The sequence below is a fragment of the Astyanax mexicanus genome, chromosome 20, assembly GCF_023375975.1.
Source record: "Astyanax mexicanus isolate ESR-SI-001 chromosome 20, AstMex3_surface, whole genome shotgun sequence".
In the NCBI taxonomy this organism is placed as follows: Eukaryota; Metazoa; Chordata; class Actinopteri; order Characiformes; family Acestrorhamphidae; genus Astyanax; species Astyanax mexicanus.
The window spans coordinates 829030-853302 of NC_064427.1; the positions used below are offsets into that span (position 1 = coordinate 829030).

Below are 24273 nucleotides of genomic sequence, written 5' to 3' on the forward strand. Positions count from 1 at the left end.
GACTACATCCACAGGACGCCGCCTACACTCTGTATTTATAGAACTACAAAGTGTCCTATATGATTAGTGGACCTAAAAAAGGTTAATAGGTGTAGAGACAGGGAGGTGGTCATAATGTTATGCTTGATCAGTGTATACTTAAAAAAGTTCTTATTGTATTTTTTGTGTGTGAACAGGAAGTTTCTGCTGTTTGCACCGTCATGTGACCCAGGTTCTCACCACCTGTAATATACTCTGGTTAGTTATGCAACTCCATTCAAACAAAAACTCTATAAATCAAAGTAAACACAAGGGGTCATAACACTGAGTTTATATCATATTAAATATAACATTACATTAAGAGTAGAAAAAAATGAAATATTAGTTTTACAAAAGAGGAAATGATGAAATGTCAAAACATTCAAGGTCAATTTTATGTTTTTTTTTTGAGCTGCAAGAATATTAAAGCACAGGTCCGTCTCCATCAGCGTCTCATCTTCTCGCCATCGTTAATCAGGACGGATCCGAATTTCTCAGTCTGTTTCTCAAGTAATTCATAACCAACTGCAGCCAGTGGCGTTTTTTACACATCAAAGTCCAGATCACAACCATGTTACAATGTGTCTTACACTGTATTCTGTTCTGTATTTAGTCCAGTTAGTTTTGTTTTCACACTGCAGTTTAGTGACTGATCACACTTAGGAAATGTTGTCATCACCTGTGTGGGCGGAGTCTCCCTATACTTCACGCTGATTGGTTTGTAGAATGTTTTAAACCAAATTCACCAGATTCCCTTCAAATGCAGGTTTCTGTTGTTCCCGTACTGCTGCGTAACGCACTTGACAACCAAGGGGAGTCAGATTTCAGCACAAGACCTCTTCTTTTTCTTCTTCTGTTCTGTTTAATTTGTGACGATAACCGGACCATGGTTCAGTAGATCCGAGTCCTTTGGTCTGGTTCATGCGTCACACCTCCTCTATTGGTTCGGAGATCTTTTTGACCAAACTAAGCATCACAGGAGGTTGACCTTCGCCACCACCTGCTTACATCCAGTACGTGAAAATTCTCTCTCGCCCACGGAATAATACGGTAATTCGTCGGCGAGTCGCTCTACGTGCGAGCGGTCCGGGTAGAACCCTTCCCTCGACATCTCGTCCATAAAACATTCCATCACGTGACTTTTCTCCAATAGCGTGAGCGGCATTAGCTCCGCCTCCCGCCACAGCGAGTGGTGCTTCTTGAGGCCGCTGTGCAGCAGGGGATTCAGCTCCTTGCTCAGGCGCGGCCGTCCTGAAACCGCGAGGCTGGAGGAGTTCTGCAGGACGAACTTGGTGATTTCCTCCTGCTCCAGGTTGCTGATGAGGACGTAGATGGCGTTCAGGTACTCATTGCTGTCTCGCGTGAGGATGAGCGTGAGAACTGTGTCCAGAAGTTCGGTGGGCATGTGCTCCATTTCGTCGAAGATGAAGATAGGGATCTTTTCTTCTTCCTCGGCCTGAGTGACCATCTCGGAAACGTGGGACATCAAGTTCTGGGTGCAGATCGGGAGGTCCTCTTCTGAGGGACAGTGGTGCAGGACGAAATACTGCATGACCAACTGCTCGCCAACTACGGAGCGAAAGTGCTGAGCCAGCATCCTGCCCACGTGACTCTTCCCGACTCCGGTGGGCCCGAGGAGGGAGACCACCAGAGGTTTACTGTGGACGTAGGTGGACAAATATTCCTTAAAATGTGCCAAAAGTCCCTCGACCGCCTCCTGCTGTCCGAATACCTCCCGTTTAAGAGTTTTTTCAAGTCCTTCCAGGTCGTATTTGAGCACGTGGTCGTCCAGGTTCTCGATGGCGTTGTAAACCTGCAGGAAGACGATGACGCACAGCAGGACCAGACAGTTCTTGGCCCGACTGCGCTCCACGGTGGGTGGAACCCGGCGGCTGTTATTGGGAAACAGGATACGGCCCTTCTTCTTCTTTTTCGGCTTCGTTCGGTTTCTTTCCTCCCTGATGTTGTCAGCCACGATCCCGTCAAACGTGAAGATCTTGGGGCTGGTGGAACGAGATGAAGAGAAGAACGGCGTTCCTGCCGCTGCCATCTCCATGCGTCGCTTCTTCATCGCTTGGTACTTCTGCCGAATCCGCACCACCGCTCGCACGGTCGAGGAGAACTGGGATAACGTTAGCGTCCCGTTTTCATTCCTCTTCTCCATTTCGCCCTCTGATTGCGTCTCAGACTGCGTCTCTGATTGGTCTTCCATCTGCAAGAAGAAGAAGAAGATGATTTATAGTTTTAGTTTAGTTCTATCAGTATTCAATTACTCAACTACACACCCAAAACTTAAGACTTATATACACATGACTTATCACGGTAGACTGCATGCGGCTACAGTTATAACACAACCTACTTTACCTTGCTGCTGTATCTCTCAGCTTGTCCAGAAATGCATGTGTGAAGTGAAATGTGTATCCCAATACTGAATAAATACTGAATCCCAAAGAGTGTTTAGGAACACCAAGAAAAGGATGATATTTATGATAACTATATAAAGCTAAATCCTTTTCTTTAATTGTTTATTTATAATCAATTCTTTGTGGTAATGGTTAGTTATACAAATGTATGCTTTCTACATTTACTTTACCTTGGAGAAGTAAGTATTTGTACTTTTTTACTCAACACCTCTATAGTATAATAACTACAGTAGGACTCGAGATTTCTGATGGTTTGTTTGAAGTGTTGCAGAAAGTTGTTGGTTCAGAGGAAGCAGCGTAAGGATCTTTCTGTGGTTTAGTGTTTGTGAAGTGGTTCTGTGGTGCTGATTAACCCTGAGTTCTGAAAATTCATTCAGACTTTCTCAGGGTAAGATCAGCCTCTGCACTTTAACACTGTTCAACCAGTAAAAACTGAAGAGTTCAGGAGTTTGGGGTTTTAAAGAATTAATTTTTCACACTTCTTTTCTGACACCGGCTCCGCCCACAGTGTGGTATTTGCATTTCTCATGTCTGCTGCTAGTAAGTGTTGCCCCGGGCGAGGTGACGGTATCTGATGGGGTGGGGGGTGAATGGTGTGTATGTGGGGGGTTTAAAGCTGTGAACAGTCTATACAAGAACCAGTTAGATAACTAAATGTAAAACCAAAAAATTATTTCTCAAAAGAATCCTTTTTATTCCGTTGGTTAAATTCAGTAAAATAAAAGGTTTATACATGTTAAATTAGTTTCTAAAATTATACTGAGGTGTGTACTCTCTCTGTAAGTTATAAATGTGTATATCGGCATCGTATATACAGCTCTGGAAAAAAAAAAATAAGAGAGCACTTAAAATGTATGAGTTTTTTTATTTTTACCAAATTAAAAACCTCTGGAATATAATCAAGAGGAAGATGGATGATCACAAACCATCAAACCACCAAACTGAACTGCTTGAATTTCTGCACCAGGAGTAAAGCAGCATAAAGTTATCCAAAAGCAGTGTGTAAGACTGGTGGAGGAGAACATGATGCCAAGATGCATGAAAAAAAACTGTGATTAAAAACCAGGATTATTCCACCAAATATTGATTATTTCTGAACTCTTAAAACTTTATGAATATGATGTGGATCAGCACAAGGCTGCGTCTGTGAGCTGGTGTATCAGAACCGAGCGCTGTGATGCTACTCGGCAATGCTAAAGCATCAACAGCAGTTCAAAAAGAGACGGAATTTGACACATTTATCGCAGGAGGCGTGCGCTGGTCTTCATCCTCCTGGTGTTGGAGCACCACTAGTGATAGGGGGAGTCCTAATGAGTGGGTTGGGTAATTGGGATAAAAATCAGAAAGAAATGTTTCCAATGACTCCAAACTCTAGTACACAACCTTCTCCAGACAGTACAGACAGTTACTCCAACAAAAGCAGGATAAACTCTTTTTTAATACCCCTGAATGAGTGGGTGTCCCAATACTTTTGTCCCAGTCTTCTGTACAATAGTGCAGTCAGGCCGGTGCAGGCAGGATGTAGATGGACTCTTTGTGTGTGAATGCAAATAATATTCATTTGAAAAGCTATCAGCTCTAACAAAGAGCTCACACAGATCCATATCACCTTCCAGACCAGGCCGGTTCCGCCGGTTCACCACCCAGTGAATACAGGGCATCTGCTCATCTCCTCAATATCAAAATACAAACAAAGAAAATAACTTCTCAGAGCCTCTGGAGACACTTTTCACCTTAAACCTTGCAGATACCAGCCCAGACTGTAGCCGTGTAGCATTACCTGTGAGACCAGCATGCACTGCATTAGGTGTTAGGCTGAGCTAATGCTAATGCTAACCTACAATAAAGTGGAATGTTAATTTACTGACCTCTGTAATGCACTTTATACTAGTAGAGACTAATATAAGTGAAATGCATTTATAATACATTTGGAAATTATTCAAATGGTCAAATATTGGCAGGTATGTTCCTTCAACTTACTGCAGTTGTTTATAATACATTTAAAAAAAAAATACATTTAAACTACATTAAATGCATTTCACACTTAGTAATAATATATTCAGATCTATAGGTCTATAAATCCATTCAGTCTAGTTACTATGTCATTGTGAAAAGGAAGTATACTTAAGAGCATTAAAAGTATGTTTAATTAGGTAAAGAATACTAAAAGTGCATTTTCTATTTAATATACTCAATGAAAATACACAATAAATCCTGATTATAGTGCACTTTAGTGTAGTTTTTTTTCCCCAGTAGCATTAAGGTGTACATTTAAAGCATTGCTTAAAAATACATTTTATGGAAATACAGAGAAAGCTTGTTTAATGTGTATTTTTATAAAGTATATTAAATTGAAAATGCACTTTTTTCGTATTCTTTACTTCTAGTATTCTGGAACTTACTTTTAATGCTCTTCAGTACACTTCCTTTTCACAAGGGTAGTAAATATTTCAGAGCTGATATCTAAAATGAGAGTCTCTGCTAGTGTAAACTGCAGTATAGAGATCAGAAATTTGAGTTATGCTGGTAAAAACTGGTAAAAATTGAGTTAGGATTGGTATTTTTGGGGTGTTTTTAGGCTAAAGCGGCTCGGTCATAAAAGTGTAGGCTGTTCGGACTCCAGCTTTGCCTCCATAAGCCCCGTCAGGAATTCCACGCATTCTACCTCTTTCTCTCTCTCTCTCTCTCTCTCTCTCTCTCTCTCTCTCTCTTTTTCTTCCCTCCCTCAAAAAAAGCCTTTTGCCCAAGCGAGCTAGATACACTTCCTTCCTGAACCTGCAGAGCTGTGGCTACAATAACCCAGATCTCTTCACTTTTTACACGAAAGCTGATCATAAACGCCTGCAGAACTCAAAAACAAACCTCATCTAAACTCAACTGAACCTGAACTGAGTTTGCATTAAGTGTTAATTATAAAACCTTCCACAACTCAAGCTGAGCTGCAGCAACTTTTCAAATTAAACCAAAAATAAAAACTTACAGAACTTAAAAAAACTTCTTAACAGCCGATTGCAACTCAACTGGGTCTCCTAACTCCAAACTATAAACACTCTAACCCAAGCTGATCTGTAGCAACAACAACAATACAATACACAACAATAAAATCCTGCATAACTCAAACAACAGCCCACCTGAACTCAAAAAGACCTCGAAAGAGTTTGCATGCATGTCTGACTATTACAATGAAGAAGCTTCTTCCTAAACAGCAGCTAAGCCAATAATAAAACTCTGCATAACTCAAAAGCAAAGCTTAAAAAAGCTATAAGTAGGCTATAACAACACTTATTATAACACAACTAATTAAACTCAACTGGATCTGGACTGAGTTTGCATGAATTCCTACCTACCCCCTGAAGCTAAGCTGTAGCAACAACAAGCAACACAATTTCTCTTCACTTTTCATATTAAGTCAAATATAAAAACATGCATAACTCAAAACAGCCTATTGCAACGCAACTGGACCTGATTTAGCATATATTCCTAAAATTATAGTTTTAAATGAAGCACCAACATCCTGAACAGAAACTAACTGTAGCAACAAGCCCTGTCTGATCACGTTTCATGCAAAACCATTAATCCTATCTTATGAACAGAAGCTGAACAACGTTAACTTTTCATGTCAAGACAGTCAAAAAGAACAGCAAACTCAAATATAAAAATAAAAATAAACCTAACTCAACTGGGGCTGAACTAAGTTGAATTTTCAAGAGTTTTAAACAAAAAACATACCTCTAACCCAAGCTGACATGTCTGTTTTCTTATTAAGCCAAAATATAAACCTACAGAACTCAAACAACTGTCTATTGCAACTCAACTGGATCTGAACTGAGTAATAAATTAGAAACCTACCTCCTAAAAAGAAGTGGATATATATCAAAAAGCCCAGTCTATCCTTTTTTAACCTCTAGCAAAAAAACAAAACTCACAAAACTCAAACACAAAAAAATCCAATCTTAACTCAACTAGATCTGAACCAAGTTTGTTTAAAGAATGTTCTTCTTGAATAGAAGCTAAGCTGAAAGAACAACATGCCCAGTCTGTTCACTTTTCATATTAAACCAAAAGTAAAAACATACAGAACTCAAAAAACAACTAAATCTCAACTCAATTGGACCTGGATTGAGTTTGAATGAATTTCTACAGTTTTAAATGAAAGTCCTACCCTCTGACGAGAATATGAGCTGAAGCACCAACTCAACAAATGTTTACATTTCTTTCACTGTTCACTGTTCACTTTCTCAAGACAATCATAAACTATAAAAAGCAGCAGAACTCAAAATAAACCCAACTCAGCAGCAACTCAACTGGAGCTGAACTGACTTTAGTTGAAGAACCAACCTCTCCAACAGAAGGCGAATCCTGTCTGTTCACTTTTCATATTAACCCAAAAGTAAAAACCTACAGAACTCAAAATAAACCTGGACCTCAACTCAACTCAGCTGGACCTGAACTGAGTTTGCTTGAAGAACCTACATCCTCAACAAAATGTGAAAATGTCCTGTCGTTTCACTTTTTCTATTAAGCTAAACATAAAAACTTACAGACCTCAAAGACCAGCCAAAACTCAACTCAACTCAACTGGACCTGAAATGAGTTTGCTTGAAGAACCTACCTCTCTCCAAAAGAAGGTTAGCTCTGACTGTTCACGTTTCATATTAAGCCAAAAGTAAAAACCTACAGAACTTTAAAACAAAAACAGCCAAATCTCAACTCAACTGGACCTGATTGAGTTTGCATGAATTCCAGAACATGAGAGTGAAGCTGGTACCTCCAGGCCGGGCTGATCTGAGCTGGGTTTCGAGCTCCTGCTGTGACCCATGGTTGCTCTCTGAAGCTCTGAGCAGTCTGATAAAGCCCATGAGAAAGGGGAAGTTGAGTTACAGACAGAGGGAGATGTAGAGGAGATTGTGGCCGAGGCTGCCTGATGTGGGAAGTCAGTAGTTTCAGAAGTGTTTCAGAGGAGATGCAGCAGAGAGCAGAGATCACTCACCCTGGCCTGCAGAGATCTGCTGCTGCTGCTGCTGCTGCTGTTAGAGCTGGAATTCCTCAGTCTGGACCATCGTGGAGAGAAGAAGACAGAGCAGGAGGTGGACCTTCTTTTTCAGAACCTCTGAGCTCCTCCTACTACCAGCTCATCTCTCCCACCCAGCTGCAAGATCTGTCAACCAGGGACCTCCCTCTTCCTTTCTGCAACTGTGGAGAGGCAGCCAATCAGAGGTGGAAGCTCCAGATCCAGGAAGTGAAGATCCAGCCTAGGATTTTGTTCCAGCTGCAAACAATGACTGCAAAAAAAAAAAAAAAAAAAAAAAAAAAAACGAAGCATAAGAATGCAGATACTTCTTTAATGTGTTACATATTTGTTACATTACTTATTTCCTTTTAAATGTATCTTATATCAATCACCCTTTATTTAACCCTTTTAGAACCTGCATCCATTACAATGGGCATTATGTATATATTTTCTTGTTGGTTTGTTGCATATACAACTATTTGAGAGCTAGACCATGAATTAGCCAATGAACAAGCTTATAAAACAATGAAACAGTAACTTGGCCACGCCCACTGCAAAACACTGGAAAAACACTGGAAAATCAGCAAAGTAGCAGCTAATTGTTTTTTACAAGTTTAATTAATGTGATTTAGAACAATGTTTAATGTTTCTAATGTTTTTTTACTGTTTAGGGATGGGTTATAAAATAAAAAGGTTAATATGAAATATAGTATGTTACACCCATTGGATTTATTTGCTATTTAGACTTTATAATAGAATTTTAAAGTCTTCTGTTATGAGCATTGCAGACAAAAAAAAACAGCATTCTTACTTACAATTTTTTAAAACAATATTTTGCATTAACACGCACAGTCTGTACAAAGTTTCTTGCAGTTTTATTTCAGTAATTCTGATGTTATATCAGAATAAAATGAAAAACATTTTGTGTAGTTAGATGTGCTGATAGTATTAGTACTCGTTCTCGGTCAGTTGTCACATCACATTTACAGTATTGCCTGGACCAAATCCAAACAATAGGTTTGGGAAATACTTGTAATTTTTAATAATGTTCTTAAGTTACGAAGTTTATAGTCTTAAGAACGTTTTGGGAAAAGCACCCCTGGAGCCTAGTAGCTTTGGTTGGTCATTTGGTTTGGTAATTCGATAGAAATGGAAATGGTTTGGAAATAAAATACATGAACTGCTGTTTTACTGTTGACTCCAGGGATTCTTTACTGAGCAGACTCTGGTTGCAAATTTGACAACATGACCACAGCATCCAAGTTGTTTAACAGTCACTGGCTAACTGTAGAGCCATCCAAGCTGTTGGAACAAAATCCTGGGGTGGATTTGTAATATCTGGACCTGGATTTCTTCATGCCACATTTATATCTCACTATACTCACTCTGCATGCAGTAGGCAGAGTATATACAGTACTGTATCATTACTACAGATCTCAGCACTTTGATGCTTCTTAATGATCTCAATCTTCTGAAATGTTCATACTTTAAATCCTTACTTTTCAAAACAAACAAAGATCAAACAAAGAGTTATTATTACACACATTCCCTCACTTCCACTAATCACCCATCAGATCAAACCCATCCTCAGACCAGCAGGAACATGTTCATGTCTGCAGGGTTATTATATAAGCGCTGGATGGTTTTGGGAGTTTTTGAGAGTGTGAAACAGCCAGACTCTGCTGAGACACAGATCAGGGTGGAGCTCAGACTGGAGGTTTAGAGTTTCAGGAAAAGTCTACAGTAAAAAGTTTGCTGTTACGCTGAACATGCAAATCAAAGGCCCTGACCGTAAAAAGGGGTCAGTTTTTCCCCTGAGGTCCGTTTACTCTGCTGGGTTAGCTTTAGCATGTTAAAAATTAATATAGTTTATACATTAGTATTCTTTATGAGAATTTAAGCTTTTAAGAGTTTGAATATATTTTGTGTGTTTTGTAACTGGGACTTTTATGTCCCGATGATATAACAGGGGATGTCGGGGTCTTATACGTGCTGCAAAATCTCCTTATAGCATCAGTATGACTTGGAAACACCTTTTTAGTGAACAAAAAAAATAAATAATACAAAACACAAACACACCAAAAAAAAAAACACAATTCTGAAAATGGAGCTGTACAAAACTGCATGCACCACTTTTCCAGAGTACAACATGATTACATCATCAAGACAAAAACAAAAAAGACGAGATTACGTTGTGCTTATAGATACATGTAAATATGTATGTTTTATTGAATCATGTAAAAAGGTGACATAATGTAAAACAAATACTTATGTGTGGCCACAACTTATTGAAGCATGGGAAGGAAGGAGATCCTAATGCATGGCCAAAACTTACAAAAGTGTGGGAACGAGATCCTAATGCATGGCCACAACTTATTATAACTTATTATAACTTAATTAAGATAAAAAAAAGTCCTGGCCATATAAGTTGTCCCCAACGAGATCCTAATGCCTGGTCACAACTTATTAATTTAACTAACTAAGTCGTGGCAACGCATTAAGGTCTCGTTCTCACGCTTTAATAAGTTTTAATTTAATAAATTTAAATTAAATAAAAAAATACATTACGTCATACTACTTCATTCCAGATGAAAAAAAAAACTTTTATTTTGAAGGAAGCAGCGCCCCGGAAATCACTCCTGATAGCTAACGTTAAATCTACTTAGCTAAGCGTCATATGAGCTGTCCCGCTTTATTTATTAAAATATGAACCGAATTAAAGAGAAATAAACCGGATTAAGTAGGTGTTTAGTATCTGAAGGCGGTGTTTTGTTGGCGGAAGTGAATCAGCAGCGGTTTCTGCAGTGAGGCGATGTTTAATACTGCAGGCTAAAGGCTAAATGCTAAAGCTGGAGCTGCTGTTTGTTTTGGTTGTGTTTTTCTGTTCGTGCTGCAGAAAATCCGCAGATTATTGAAGATTTCACAGGTTTAGAGCTGCAGGAATAAAGTGTAGAGCAGGTTTATCTCTGTAACTCAGGAGTTTCAGTGTAACTGAGGGAGAATCTGAGCTGAGCTTCACTTTAAACACATGAGTCTCTCACTGGTGGTGATCCGCCTGGAGCTCGCAGACCAGTCTCTCCTCCCGCAGGGCTTCCAGTACTGCGCCGGTAAGAGGGGCTTAATCTGGGTTTCAAGGGTTAAATCAGGGTTTAATCTGAGTCTATATTGTTAAATCTGGGTGTAAACTGAGTCTAAAGGCTTAAATCTGGGTTTAATCTGAGTTTAATGGGTTAAATCTGAGTTCAACCCGAGTATTTGTAATTAGTTTAATCTGAGTTTAATAGCGTTAATCTAAATTTAAAGGGTCTAAAGTGTAAAATCTACTTTTAATCCGAGTTTAAAGGGTTTAGTCTGGGTTAATCTTAGTTTAAAGGGTTAAATCTGGGTTTAATCTGAGCTTTTAATGGGTAAAATCTAAATCTAAATGGTTAAATCTATGTTTAATCGGAGTTTAAAGGTTTGATCTGGGTTTAAAGGAATACATCTGAGTTTAATGGGTTTAATCTGTGTTAAATGGGTTTAATCTTAGTATATTGGGGTTAAATCTGAGTTGAATGGGTTTAATCTGTGTTTTTTTTATTTTCTGCAGTCACTGCACACTCACAGTTCAGCATATGTGAACAACAAACATACAAATAAACACAATAGACCAATATCACCTATATCACTGTCACATATTACTGAAGTCCCTTTATCGTGCAATAAGTCGATAATGTAATTATGGTGACAGGCCTAACTGTCAGTTTGAGTTTCTGAGTGTTTGAGACTCTAAAATTATAAAATAAATATTTAATTTGTCTCCATGTGGTTTATTTATTAGATATTTATTTTATTTTATTATTTATTTATTCATTTATTTGTTTGTTTGTAATGAAGTTATTACAGATTCAGAGCATCCTATAAAGCTAGGCCACAGTTAGAGACAGGAAGTGTCTCCAGGCCTCTTGTTGTGCTGCTGGTGATGGTGATGCTGATGGTGATGGTGATGCTGATGGTGATGGTAATCTGATGATCTGCTGTGTGTGTTCTGGTGTATGAGGAGCTGGTGATCAGTTGATGATGGTGAACTGCTGATGATAGTGATAGTGATGGTGATGATGATCTGATGATCTGCTGTGTGTCTGGTTGTAGATGAGGAGATGTCGGAGGAGGAGATGAGAGAGAAAGCCCTGGGCTCGGCCCGGGTGGCCCTCGGGGGAAAGACGGAACTGGAGAAAGCTGCCGTCCTCCATCAGCACATCGGGAGCAGGGCCATGTCGGACATGGTGATCGAGACCTTATCACCCAGCACAGGTTAGAGCTGATCCTCCTCTGCTCAGACAATCTGGACCAATGAGTGTTTTTACATCCACTTAAAAATCATTATCAGATCGTTATCTGATATCTGTACTGTTTACTGGAGTATTCTCAGATTTCTCAGTTTGCGTATGCGTGAAGTACAGGTGTGGCTAATCATGTCGTACTTTTGGTGGTAGATTTTTGTTGTTGCACTGCTTTGTTTTTGTTTTTTTAATTTAAACAAAATTAAGGTAAGTTACTAGTTTAATTATTGGCCACTGTTTATCATTTTTATTATATAACTGCATTCTTGCACTTTCTGTATGTCTGACATCAGTCATATTCTTAATGTGCACAACAACTGGTGTGTATGTCTGTCTGTCTGTCTGTCTTAAAATAGACTAAATTTAATATATTCATTTTGCTTCTTCAAAATGTATGAAACTGTTTATGTTTATACTAAATAAAATATTTTTTTTATTTTGTTGCAGTAGTATGTTCTTAAAATTAATAAAAAAAAAAATGTTTAGTCATATGGCCATGAACATTATTATCGCAAAGATACCCTGAGATATTGTGATATTATATTAGGGTCGTATCGCCCACCTGTAGCGTGAAAACAGACCGTCAGAAGTATCCGCTGGCCTGTGTTGCGCTTGGTGATGTAAGGCTTTGAAATACTAAATACCACTAAGATTGTCCCTGAACTTCATCCTGTGTAGAAGCTGCAGAAGAGAAGGAGGCGGATCAGTGCGTGGAGGACGGCGGGAGCAGTAGCGGTGGGAAGGATCAGACTGACGGATCTGCGGCGCCGGACTCGCCCTCCAAACAGCTCCCAGATCAGATCTCCTTCTACAGCGGGAACCCATCTGTAGAGATCGTCCACGGCATCATGCATCTCTACAAAACCAAGTGAGAACTTCAGATTACACACCACCACCTTCAGCTCAGCACCAGCTCTGATTTATACCAGTATCTAATATTTAATTAGCTTTAAAATAAAGTCAAATTACATTAAAGCGACTTACAATAGTGATGTGATTGTGTTGAATAGTGATGAAATGATGCGATTATCTAAAAGTAGATGCGTCAAAAACGTCCAAAAACATTGTAAGTCAAAAGGTTTTAATTCCAAATTATTTTGGAGAATTTCTACTATTGCTGAAGATCTAAATAGACCAATAGAGTGATCGACTGATAGATGTATAGAAACACAGATAGATAGATAGATAGATAGATAGATAGATAGATAGAGATTGATTGATATACTGATAGATACATACATTGTTAGATAAATAGATGGACAGACAGAGATAGAGAGACAAAGAGACAGACAGGTAGATACTTGGATGGATGGATGGATGGATGGATGGATAGACAGACAGATGGATAGGCAGACAGATGGACACAGAGGAATACAAATGGATTGATATACTGATAGATAGATAGATAGATACATACATACATAGATGGATAGATAGGTGGATGAATAGGTAGACAGACAGATAGATGGATAGACAATTGGATGGGTAGATGGGTAAGTGGATCTCTGGATGGGTAGATAGATAAATAGATGGATGGATAGACAGGTGGACTAATGGATAGAGGGTAGATAGATAGATGAGTAGCTAGATAGATAGATGGATGGGTAGGTGGATTGGTAGCTGGATAAGTAGATAGATAGATGAATGAACAGGTGGACAGATGGATAGAGTGGTAGATGGATAGGTGGATGGGCCGATGGTTAATATATGGACAAATGGACAGACAGATAGATAGATAGATGGATAGATAGGTGGGTGTATGTGTAGTCCATGTTCTAATTCCCTAAATATAAATAAGAGTATAGTTTGTATAGGATTCTCTCAGATCCTCTGCTGTTCTCCAGGTGAATCTCAGTGCTGGAGTTCAGGTGCAGTAATAACAGTGATTATGTGTAATAGATGTAAACACAGAGCTTAGTTTCTCATTCTTTCTAAATATAGCTGGTGAACAGTGCAGTGTAAAGGTGACTCAGGTGTAAAGGTGTGCTGTTGGTGCTGAATGTGTTTACTGTGGGTGTGGCCGGCAGTAAGATGACGTCTCTGACGGAGGACGTGCGGCGCAGCGCCATGCTGTGCGTGCTCACCGTGCCCACCACCATGACCAGCCATGACCTCATGAAGTTCGTGGCTCCTTTCAACGACGTCATGGAGCACATGAAGATAATCCGGGACTCCACGCCCAACCAGTACATGGTGCTGATCAAGTTCAGCACACAGGTGAGTTCCACTGTCAGAGCTAATAAAAACACGCTCGGACGTCAGAGGAACTTCCCCTCCTACTCTACTGGTTATGAATACAGAATTGCTGAATGCTGCCGGTGTTAAATTACACTGTAATTCTGTTCCACGCACACAATAACAGAACTTACAGCAGTAATAAACAATTTTATATGCTTTAGTTATGTATAAACTGTAATAATAAACATAGATACATTTAATGCTTAATAATGTTTTTATTATGTAATAAATAGTTTTTAAAAGTATAATGATTTATAAGGATTATCTAGTGTTAATTAATAAATAGTTAATTAAAGAACCCTTATTTTAAAGCGTTACCCAATATATCATGACACAGTAAAATGTATTTAAAAAATCTATATGATTAAAAAAAAAAAAAGTACTTTTGTGTAAGAGTATTTTGTGTAATTGTTTATGCTTGCAGTTTATATGCATGCACTAAATATACTTTTACATTATTACTGTTATACAAAACCTTCACTTGAGGTGAATTTCTTTTGTTTACTTAATAGACAAAAGTTTTTAAAAAGTTTAAAACGATTAAAGTACATGAAACTAAATCTTAGCGTAAATTAAATCTTTAAGGCAGTTAATCTTATTTTCTTCTCTGATGAGACATCATTGTATTGAGCGTTGTAAGGTTGGATCATTTTGATTATTTTAGTATGAATTATCTTAATCAGTGTTACTTTAAAATGTATTTAGAACTTATTTTAAGTAATTTGAAGCAGTCAAGTTATTCTCATTCTTGTGTCCAAATATTAGACAAAAAAAAAATCTGTGATTTAAATCTTAATTTACTCATTGTGATTGCTTTTTGCAAGAAACCTTAGTAAAAAAAATATGCTCACCCTATTAGCTGATTTTTTTTGCTTAATAAAGGCTTATATGTCTTAATTTACATATATTTCTAGTCTAGTTTTTTTCTAGTTTAGTCTGGATTTTTTGCAGTGTATTTATTTTGAATTTATAAAATATTTGTTATTGTTTTTCATATCTCCAGGAATATTGTAATTGCAAATACATATCCCCTGATATATTGTGATATTATTTTATGCACATATCGCCCGTCTCTAAAGCCCTGTGTGTTTTTTTCTGCAGGCTGATGCAGACAGCTTCTACACGGCCTGTAACGGGAGGCAGTTTAACTCCATCGAGGACGCGGTGTGTCAGCTGGTGTACGTGCAGAGGGCTGAGGTGATCAAATCTGAGGAGGTAAAGCTGCTCCAGCTTCACCATTTCTGTCACTAGTTTTCATTGATCTTGTCAAACTATTCAGACTAGAGCTGTGAAATAGTGAAATGCATTGTAAAAATCAATAGACTCGAAAATATTTTATACAAAATATAAAAAATAACCAGATCTGCTACATGGGTTACCTTATCTATGCCATTTAATTCCAACAAAGAAACATTTATGTGCCTGCTTCAGCTGTATGGAAATAATTGGACTGAAACAATAAGTCATAATAATGTGTAAATCATGCCGTATAACCATCGTAATTATGAGGATGATGAGCAGCATGATGACTTTATTTCACCATCTCAAAATCTACATCCAGTCCAATCCAGTGCAAAGACACTGATAGACCACGCAAGATTTGGGCCAACAGCCTTCTTCCCCTCATAAAGAGCATTGATTACAGGGCGTGGCTGGGTCTTCCAGCAAGACAATGACCTGAGACACAACCGAGACCCTTTCACTCATTCCTAGACGAAAGAGATTCAGGAACACCTGAGATTAATAATATAGTGTATATAGTGTATGCTACTGACAAAAAAAAAATAATATTTACTATTTTAACATACAGCAAACTGTGTGCTTTAAGAATTCAAGGCTAAAAAGTTTTTATGAATGTAGATGTGAAGCTCTCTTGTCTTGTCTTGAACCTTTCCTTTAAAATCCTCAGGGTGCCAGTTTACCAGTGATGAATCTGACTGAGCTGCCCAAGTGCACGGTGTGTCTGGAGCGCATGGACGAGTCGGTGAACGGGGTTCTCACCACCCTCTGCAACCACAGCTTCCACAGCCAGTGTCTGCAGCGCTGGGAGGATGCCTCGTGAGTACCACCTCCACACACTGTTCATAACTGAGCTACATGGAGCAAAAAATGCATGCAGTCTTTCACATATGTTCCAAAACTGATGGATAGCAGCACTGCACTATGTGTTTAGAGACTCCCCCTTTCACTAGTAGTGCTCCCGACACTAGGAGGGTCCTGGTGGCATCTTTTTCGAGTGCCACCAATCACTGCAGCATCACAGCACCAACACTCGGAGGAAAGTGCCGGATCCCCAGCTCTGATATGTTAGCTAACAGATGCCTGTACCAACCAGCATCACAATGGGAGTGATAATGAGAGACAGCGGCCCTACTGTACCCAACCAGAGAGAAACAGCATGAACTACTGTACTCTCTCTCTCAGACTCCGTCTGCTGATGCAGAAACAGCAGCATGACCTAGAATTCGAACCGTCGGACTATAGTGACAGCATCTTAATCTGACAAGCCGCTCAAAATCTGTGTACATATTTTATAAAATAAATGAAGAAATACACAGTACCAGACAAATTTTTTCCATATTTATTTCTGTATTTAATGTATTTTCCACATTGTAGATTAATATTAAACAGATGAAATCGATTGCGGGACACATATAGAATTCAGTATTAAAGAGTATAAAAGTGTTATTTCTCCACATTAATCTCCTGATCTAAACCTGATGAACTGAGATTAAGGTGATTTGAGGTGATTTAATTGGGATGAGCTGGAGCTTCACAGCCTGAAGGAAAAGCAGCAGCTATTATTCAGCACCTCCAGAAACTCCTTCCTTCAAGACGCTAAGAAAACTCTCACCAAGAGTCTGCAGATCTGAACTCAAACATACATCTGATACTTATTTAGAAGAATCTAAAGTATAGTCCTGTTAGTATAATGTAAAGTATCTCTGTAAAGTATAATGCTAATTGTTTAAGATGGTTCTGACTGAAGCTTTCCTCCTGGTTCCTCATTGGCTGCTGATAAAGGGCTGCTGGGTAGTTCTCCATTCTGCCATTCTTCTTGCTTTTCACAAACAATATTTTCCATGTGTTTTTTGTTTTGGCTATTGTTCTGCTGTAGCAGATGACCCCTGGTGTATCAGGTGAGCGATGTGACAATGAGATTTGCATCTGAGCACAATAGAAGTGCTAGCGGCTGGTGTTTGGGAGTGTTGGGGTGTGTTGGGGAGTGTGTACGCTGTGTGTTTAGAGTGTATTTAAGAGTGCTAATGGGCGGATCTCGCTCTTTAGGTGCCCGGTGTGCCGGTACTGCCAGACCCCCGAGCCGGTGGAGGAGAATAAGTGCTTCGAGTGCGGAGTGCAGGAGGTAAAAACAGATTTAAACACGGCAGATTAAAACCCAGGCCTTAAAAGTGGATTGGGATTATGGCGTTCAGAGCTTGCATTAGTTTTGTGCTTCAGTTTCAGTTTGCTGCGCAGCCCTAATGGGCTGGCCAATATGTAAATGTGAATATGTAAATATAGGTATATTTAAAAGTGTATATACAAGATATTTTAAAAATCATGTCGTAATATTGAACCTGCTTTACAGGTTTACGATCTGTGTGTGATAAAATTACAAAAAACAATATGCATGAAGACATTTGTGTAGAAATGGTTTGGATCCTGGAGAATTGATGCAAGTTTTCTTTGCAATTGCATCGTATCATATATCAAGATTTGAGATTTAACTATATTGCTTGGTGTATATATACCATATATTATATAAACCTGTCAAAATTTTTTAGAACACCATCTTTTTTTCTTAATCTTATTAATGATTTTAATCTGTTTCTGTGTCTTTTTCTAGTTATGATGATGAAAGTGTGATTATTTTTTTAAATCCATTTTCAAAGGTCTGTTAATTTAATCTGGTAACCAATGACTTGCTTGCTAAAAAAACATTTTTCCTCTTTTTTAAACAATATTTTGTTTAAATGGCAAAAATAAAGTATACAAAATGGGGGTGTTTTGACAAGTAGTGTGTGTGTGTATATGTATGTGTATATGTATATGTATGTGAAATTGTGTGATTATCTGCATTCATCATATCATCATTTCCTGTTCCTGTTTGTAGAATCTGTGGATCTGTCTGATCTGTGGGCACATCGGCTGCGGGCGCTACGTTAGCCGTCATGCGTATAAACACTTTGAGGAGACGCAGCACACTTACGCCATGCAGTTAACCAATCACCGCGTCTGGGATTACGCAGGGGGTACGCATACCGTAATTTCCTTCATTAAACATCACCTAAAACATCAATTCAGTTCAAATTATTACAATTATTTGCAGTAATGTATCAATTTTACAGTATAATTTAATGCTGTAATGTTAATTAAGTTTAGATTTAAAGATTGGTGTCAGAAGTGCCTTGCCTTGCATTTGAACTGCGCCATATATATATGGCAGTGTTATAATCTGTGGTTAGAGTGCACTGTTCTTTTCTTTTCTTTTATTTATTTTATTTTATGAATATGATGGTGTGTTATTTATACTAGGACACTTTTTCTCAACAGGATATCTAACAGTATATTGTAATATGTTTAATCATATCCCCTGTACTGTAATATGTATTGCATCAACATTCATTTACCGTACTATAAGGCACACTTATAATCTGGTGTTCCTTATGTATGAATTCTATCAGTCAGGTATTAAGGAGCAGTAAAGACACTCCACTGAAGTACAGAGTTATACAGGAGTTTCAGTTTAGTTCTCCATCACCAAGACTGGAGCAGTATTAGCATTAGCCGCTAATCCTTGTTTCCCCATTTAGAGGTGAGTGTTATCGGACTGTAGTTTGCTGCGTACCCTGGCTAGCACTGCTGGAGCAGCATTAGTATTAGCACTAACAACGCTAGTTCTTTTTCCATTCAGAGGTGAGTGTAGCAGTTAGCCGCTAATGCTAATGCTCCAGCCTTATTGCTAGAGAAATTCAGGAATCTAAGCTTATTGTAAATAAACGGAAGCGCTTTTCTCACACAAATAAACTCAGTTTTCAGGAGAGAAATCTGAGTGGATTAACATCCAGCGCTCGTTTTTTTTATTTATTACAGTTTTGTTTACTTAGCTTAGCTTTATGCTGTATGTGATGTGTTGCTGGAAGGAAACTGAAATATGCGTTAATTGTTTGTTTATCGTTTATTCGGGTAGATAACTACGTGCACCGGCTGGTCGCCTGTAAGACGGACGGGAAGATGGTTCAGTACGAGTGTGAAGGAGATTCCTGTCAGGATGAGAAGATTGATGCTCTGCAGCTGGAGGTGAGGGAGTGAGGAGGAGAGCTGTACAGCACTCTACCACCTTCTCATATTATATTACATGTTTATATAATAATATATGATTATAATCATTTTATAATAATAATATTTGTTCTGCTGTGTGCAGTATTCCTATCTGCTGACCAGTCAGCTGGAATCTCAGCGTATTTACTGGGAGAATAAAATCGTTCATCTAGAAAAAGAGACGGCTGAGGAGGTACGATCTGTTCAGTTACGAATACAGTCTCTTCACAGATACGTTATAACGTTATCTAGAGATAACAAGAGCTGAAAGAGCTGATGTGCTGCTTTTGTTTCAGATCAACAACATGAAAGCCAAGTTCAAAGAGACGATTGAGAAATGTGACAACCTGGAGCAGAGACTGAACGAGCTGAGCAAAGACAAACAGAGCGTGGAGAAGAAGTAAAGTCTATTATAATATCTGTAGAAATAGGTGGACAATATGGAATAAAAATATGGATAATATATTCAATATATTGCAATATTTTTTTTAAATATTAATTTAAAAAAGTTCTATAGTAAAAAACTATTTTTTATAAAATCTGAATAAAAGAAGAGTTTGCTTTTCATGTAATCAGAACACTGCCCTCTAGTGGGTGGGGTTTATTCACAGCACTAAATTAACCACTTCTGACACCAATCTTTACATCTAAATTAATAATAAAAAAATAAATATTAAGTTTAAAAAATATTAATAATACAATATTGCAAAACAAAATATTGTGATACTTTAATGAATAATATAGTTTCTAAGATTTTTGATTAATTTTTGATGAATTATGTAACTTTAAAAAACAAACTTTATTAACTTTATTATTATTGTTATTTTGTATTTTTGATTGATTAGTGTTATGATTTTTTTTAAATCAGTGTGTCTTTTAAAAGAAACATAAAAAATTATTTTAATAATTGTCTTTAATGAAAAAATAATAAATAAATAAATAAATTCCATATCTTTTACCTTGACGAAAATGTTCGTTAAAGGATTAATTGGGCAATTATTAAAGAATGCTAATTTGCATATCCCCGCCCATATCCCCACAGGTGCACCCAGCTGAACGGGAAGGTGACGAAGCTGGTCCAGGAGCTGAGGGAGGAGCAGGAGATGAACCGCTGCCTGAGAGCCAATCAGGTGCAGCTCCAGACGCAGCTGCACGAGGAGGAGAGGCGGGGCCAGGAGGCCGCCGCCCAGAAAGACGTTCAGATCGCCGAGCTGCAGGAGCAGCTGCGCGACATCATGTTCTACCTGGAGACGCAGCAGCAGATCGACCAGATGCCGGCCGACGCCCGACAGGAGATCCAGGAGGGTCAGATCAACATCGCCGCGGCCCCCCAGCCCGGGCCCTCCGCCGCCGCCAACTCCAAGCTGGGCAGGAAGGGGCGGGGCCGGAGGGGGAAGTAGGGCGTTATGCCGTTAATGACAGACTGCTTCAGATTTCTGACTGGTCACATGATCAGCTGACTGCCCGCCCCCGGGACTGTGGCTGCGGGTACGAGGCTGATTAAACACAGACTAACGAACCCTCCAATCACAGCCTCTCAATTATAATCATCATACACAACAAAGTTTTACACTATTAAAATATCAAACTATTATTATATTCAGACTTTCAACCCAAATCTGATCCAGTCAAAAAATTTAGACACACTTTCATTCTCTTTCATTCAGTTGTTCTTTTCTGTTTATGATTCTTTTACATTATAAATTTAATATAGAACACTACAGGATGCATCTCAAAAAGTTTGAATATCATTGAAATGTTACTTTATTTCAGTTAAAAATGTGAATCTCATATATTATATAGATGTATTAAACATAGAGTGATCTATTTTAAGCGTTTATTTCTTTTATTGTTGATTATTATGGATTACAGTCAATGAAAACCCAGAAATCAGTGTCTCAGAAAATTAGAATATTATATAATAAGACCAATCTGTACTTTTGTCAGTGTGGGCAGTGTGCCAAGTCCTGCTGGAAAATGAAATCCACATCACTGATCATCAGTAAATTTTACATTTCATTTGTAAATCAAGGGTCTGGAGGAAGAGTGGAGAGACACACAGTCCAAACTGCTCGAGGTCTAGTGTGAAGTTTCCACCAATCAGTGATGGTTTGGAGAGACATGTCTGTCATCTGCTGGTGTTGATCCACTGTGTTTTATTATCAAGTCTAAAGTCAGTGCAGTTTTGTTTTCCCACAAAATCTTACAGCACTTCATATCTTACAGCTTCCCTCTGCTGAAAACAACTTTTATGGAGATGAGGATTTTATTTTCCAGCAGGACTTGGCACACTGCCCACACTGATAAAAGTACCAATTGGTCTTATTAAATAATGTTCTAATTTTCTGAGACACTGTTTCTGTGAAACACACTCTGGGTTTATTACATATATATAATATATGAGTTACACATTTTTAAACTGAATTACTGAAATGAAGTAACTTGTCAATGATATTAAAATAGTTTGAGATGCACTAGTATTTACTAAATATCAGATCTGGGCTGAGAGTCTGAAACACAGCTGTATATATATATATATAGATATGCTGCAGGACGATGTTCCTCCAGGACCGAGGTGAGGAACCATAATCTAATCTAATCTAATCTAATCTAAACCTCATGCATATCTGATCTCTAATCTCTTCAGAAATCTCCTGAACTGAACTGGAATAAATGATTAAAGGCTGGTTCTGATGGAGAGGGTTCTCTAAACACGGCTGATCTGGATCTGAACGCGTCACAGAGTTTATGTTTAAACTGTTTTTTGATTTTTGTTGTTTAATTTCTGTTTTTTTGTTGATTTATGTGGCAAAAAAAGTCCAAATCTGATTTTTTTTTCTCTATAAGAGAATTTAGCACAGTAACACTATGAGCAGAAGTGTGGAGGTATTATCTGTACCAGTGTGTGTTATTCTGAATAACTCGTTTACCTTCTATTGTGCCTGAAAAAAAAGACACAGTTCATACTTTTCTAAAGCCAAAAACTCAGAAAACTCCAAAAACTGAAGTATCATTGTGTTTGATCCACAGTAAACCCACATCTCCGAAAAGTAACGTCCACAATCGTTTATTAATGTTCTGTTACAACTGTTTTTTCTGCTTATTTAATGTAAAATTGTTTATTTTCTTTCTCCAGTTTGCCTGTACCTCTCTCTCCTTCTGTAGCAGGAGCTGTACCGGTACCTCAGTAGCACAAAAATACAAAAATATTCTTAATTCATTAAAGTTTTTGAGTTAAATATTTGAGAGAATTGCTCAAAACTAAGACCCCGTTCACACCTGATCATTGATCTGTCTTTAGTATTAGGATTATATCTAATAAAACAAAATTAATGCACATAAATTAAACAGAATTCATTACATTTCAATAAATTTGCCACTTTTTAGACTGTCGCATAAACTAAACAGCTTTAAAAGAAAGTAGATAAATTAAAAAGAAACTGCAGTTTAAAAACATTTAATAAAAACAGAACATTTTTAACGCCCACCTTATAATAAGTATCTGTAATAACTGGGTAGTTACTTTTAACTGCGTAGTTATTTTTAAATACAATCACAGCCCTAATTACATACCACAAAAAAAGCTGAAAGAGAAATATAAATACATTTATACATCATTTATTCTACTCACGTCAGTATTGTTGATGACCTGTGTAATTACATAACCTGAAGACCTGTAACTACGTGAACTTCACCAGTAGTTACACTGTTATTACATGTATTGTTAACGTGTAACTACAAAATTATTAAAGAGACTTATTATAAATTGAACCCAGCTCACACACACAAAAAAAAAAACAATATTGTTCAGTATAAATGGTTTGATTTTTAATGTATTTTTGATTTTTTTGTATCAGTCTCTACATTTTTGGCTAAATAATTGAGCAAAGTTGCCAAATATATATATATATATATATATATAGTAATTGCTTTTGTTTGAAAAGTAAGATTGAAAACATTTAGCCTATTTAATCTTTAAATTGGTAAAAACAGTAAAAAAATAAATGTTCTGTTTTTGTTACTATTTAATTTTGTTTGGTTTTAGCTCAAAACTAAGTTTTGATGCACCTGCACTAGTCACATGACGAGATCAGGTGTGAACAGGGTCTGAAAGATATAGAATTGTTTGTATGTTTGATCTGAAAGTGAGATCGAACCTCAGTAAGAAGAAGTTTAAGGTTCATTGTTTATTTAATTGATTATTGATTATGAAAGCTGATGGAAACAGTATTTACCTGTAATGTAACAGAACTGCATCCATTAAATAACAAACACTCTGTACTCTGAGCTTTTCTGTCCAAACACAGCAAATAAAAACGTGATAAAAGTGTCTGAAATGAGGACGACAGATCCAGTACAGTGTACTTCACATTTTGACCAGTTAAGGGTCTCTGAAAACTGGAAAAAATTAATAAAACTCAATTCAGTTCCACCTTAAAATGGCTTTTATTGACTCACCTGGTCAGAGAACTATAAAACCCTTAAGCTGCAAACTTGTGTGGCGACTTTTTCTTTTTCTTAATTTACCACATTTTAAATGTTTTACACTTTTCAAAAACAGACACATTGTCCCTAATAATAGCGACCCCTTATGGACATTCCTGCTAAACATGAGCGAGTGAGTTACAGGTCAGGTCCATGAGCTTCTTTAGTAATCAATTCTCACTATATCCTATTTTCTGCCCAACTCCAGAGCAGCATGATCTACTGTACTCTCTCGCTCGCTCGCTTAGACTCCGGCTGCTGATGCAGAAGCAGCATGACCTGGGATCTGAACTTGATTCTGTTCCACCATAAGAAGGCTTTAGTAAACTCACCTGGGCAGAGCTTCTTGTGAACTACAGGACAAAAAAAAACAAAAACATGAGCTTTAATCTTGTGTTTACCACAGTTAAAATACTTAGAATTAAAATATATATATAGTTTTTAACCAACTCAC

At 37.8% G+C, this 24273-nt stretch overlaps 2 protein-coding genes across 4 annotated transcripts; one reads left to right on the top strand and one right to left on the bottom strand.

Annotated features, from left to right (window-relative positions):
* Positions 1 to 295: 295 nt before the first annotated feature.
* tor4aa (torsin family 4, member Aa) lies at positions 296 to 7591 on the bottom strand. 3 transcript variants are annotated; one of them, XM_007250298.4, is made up of 2 exons: positions 7432 to 7591; positions 296 to 2230 (listed from the first exon to the last, which is right to left on the bottom strand). In XM_007250298.4, exon 2 carries the CDS (start codon positions 2228 to 2230, stop codon positions 992 to 994), a length of 1239 nt encoding a protein of 412 aa, XP_007250360.1. In that variant the 5' UTR covers positions 7432 to 7591; the 3' UTR covers positions 296 to 991. The 3 variants fall into 3 exon arrangements, with proteins under 3 accessions (XP_007250360.1, XP_007250359.1, XP_049324434.1); XM_007250297.4 differs by lacking the exon at positions 7432 to 7591 and adding an exon at positions 7210 to 7425; XM_049468477.1 differs by lacking the exon at positions 7432 to 7591 and adding an exon at positions 7054 to 7151.
* Positions 7592 to 10077: 2486 nt separating this feature from the next.
* Positions 10078 to 23615, top strand: LOC103023175 (BRCA1 associated protein). Its single transcript, XM_049468569.1, has 12 exons — positions 10078 to 10559; positions 11584 to 11745; positions 12453 to 12642; positions 13802 to 13991; positions 15114 to 15227; positions 15922 to 16070; positions 17301 to 17376; positions 18127 to 18265; positions 19204 to 19313; positions 19438 to 19527; positions 19631 to 19734; positions 20377 to 23615. The coding sequence occupies exons 1-12, from the start codon at positions 10481 to 10483 to the stop codon at positions 20732 to 20734; spliced, it is 1761 nt and encodes a 586-aa protein (XP_049324526.1). The 5' UTR covers positions 10078 to 10480; the 3' UTR covers positions 20735 to 23615.
* Positions 23616 to 24273: the final 658 nt, after the last annotated feature.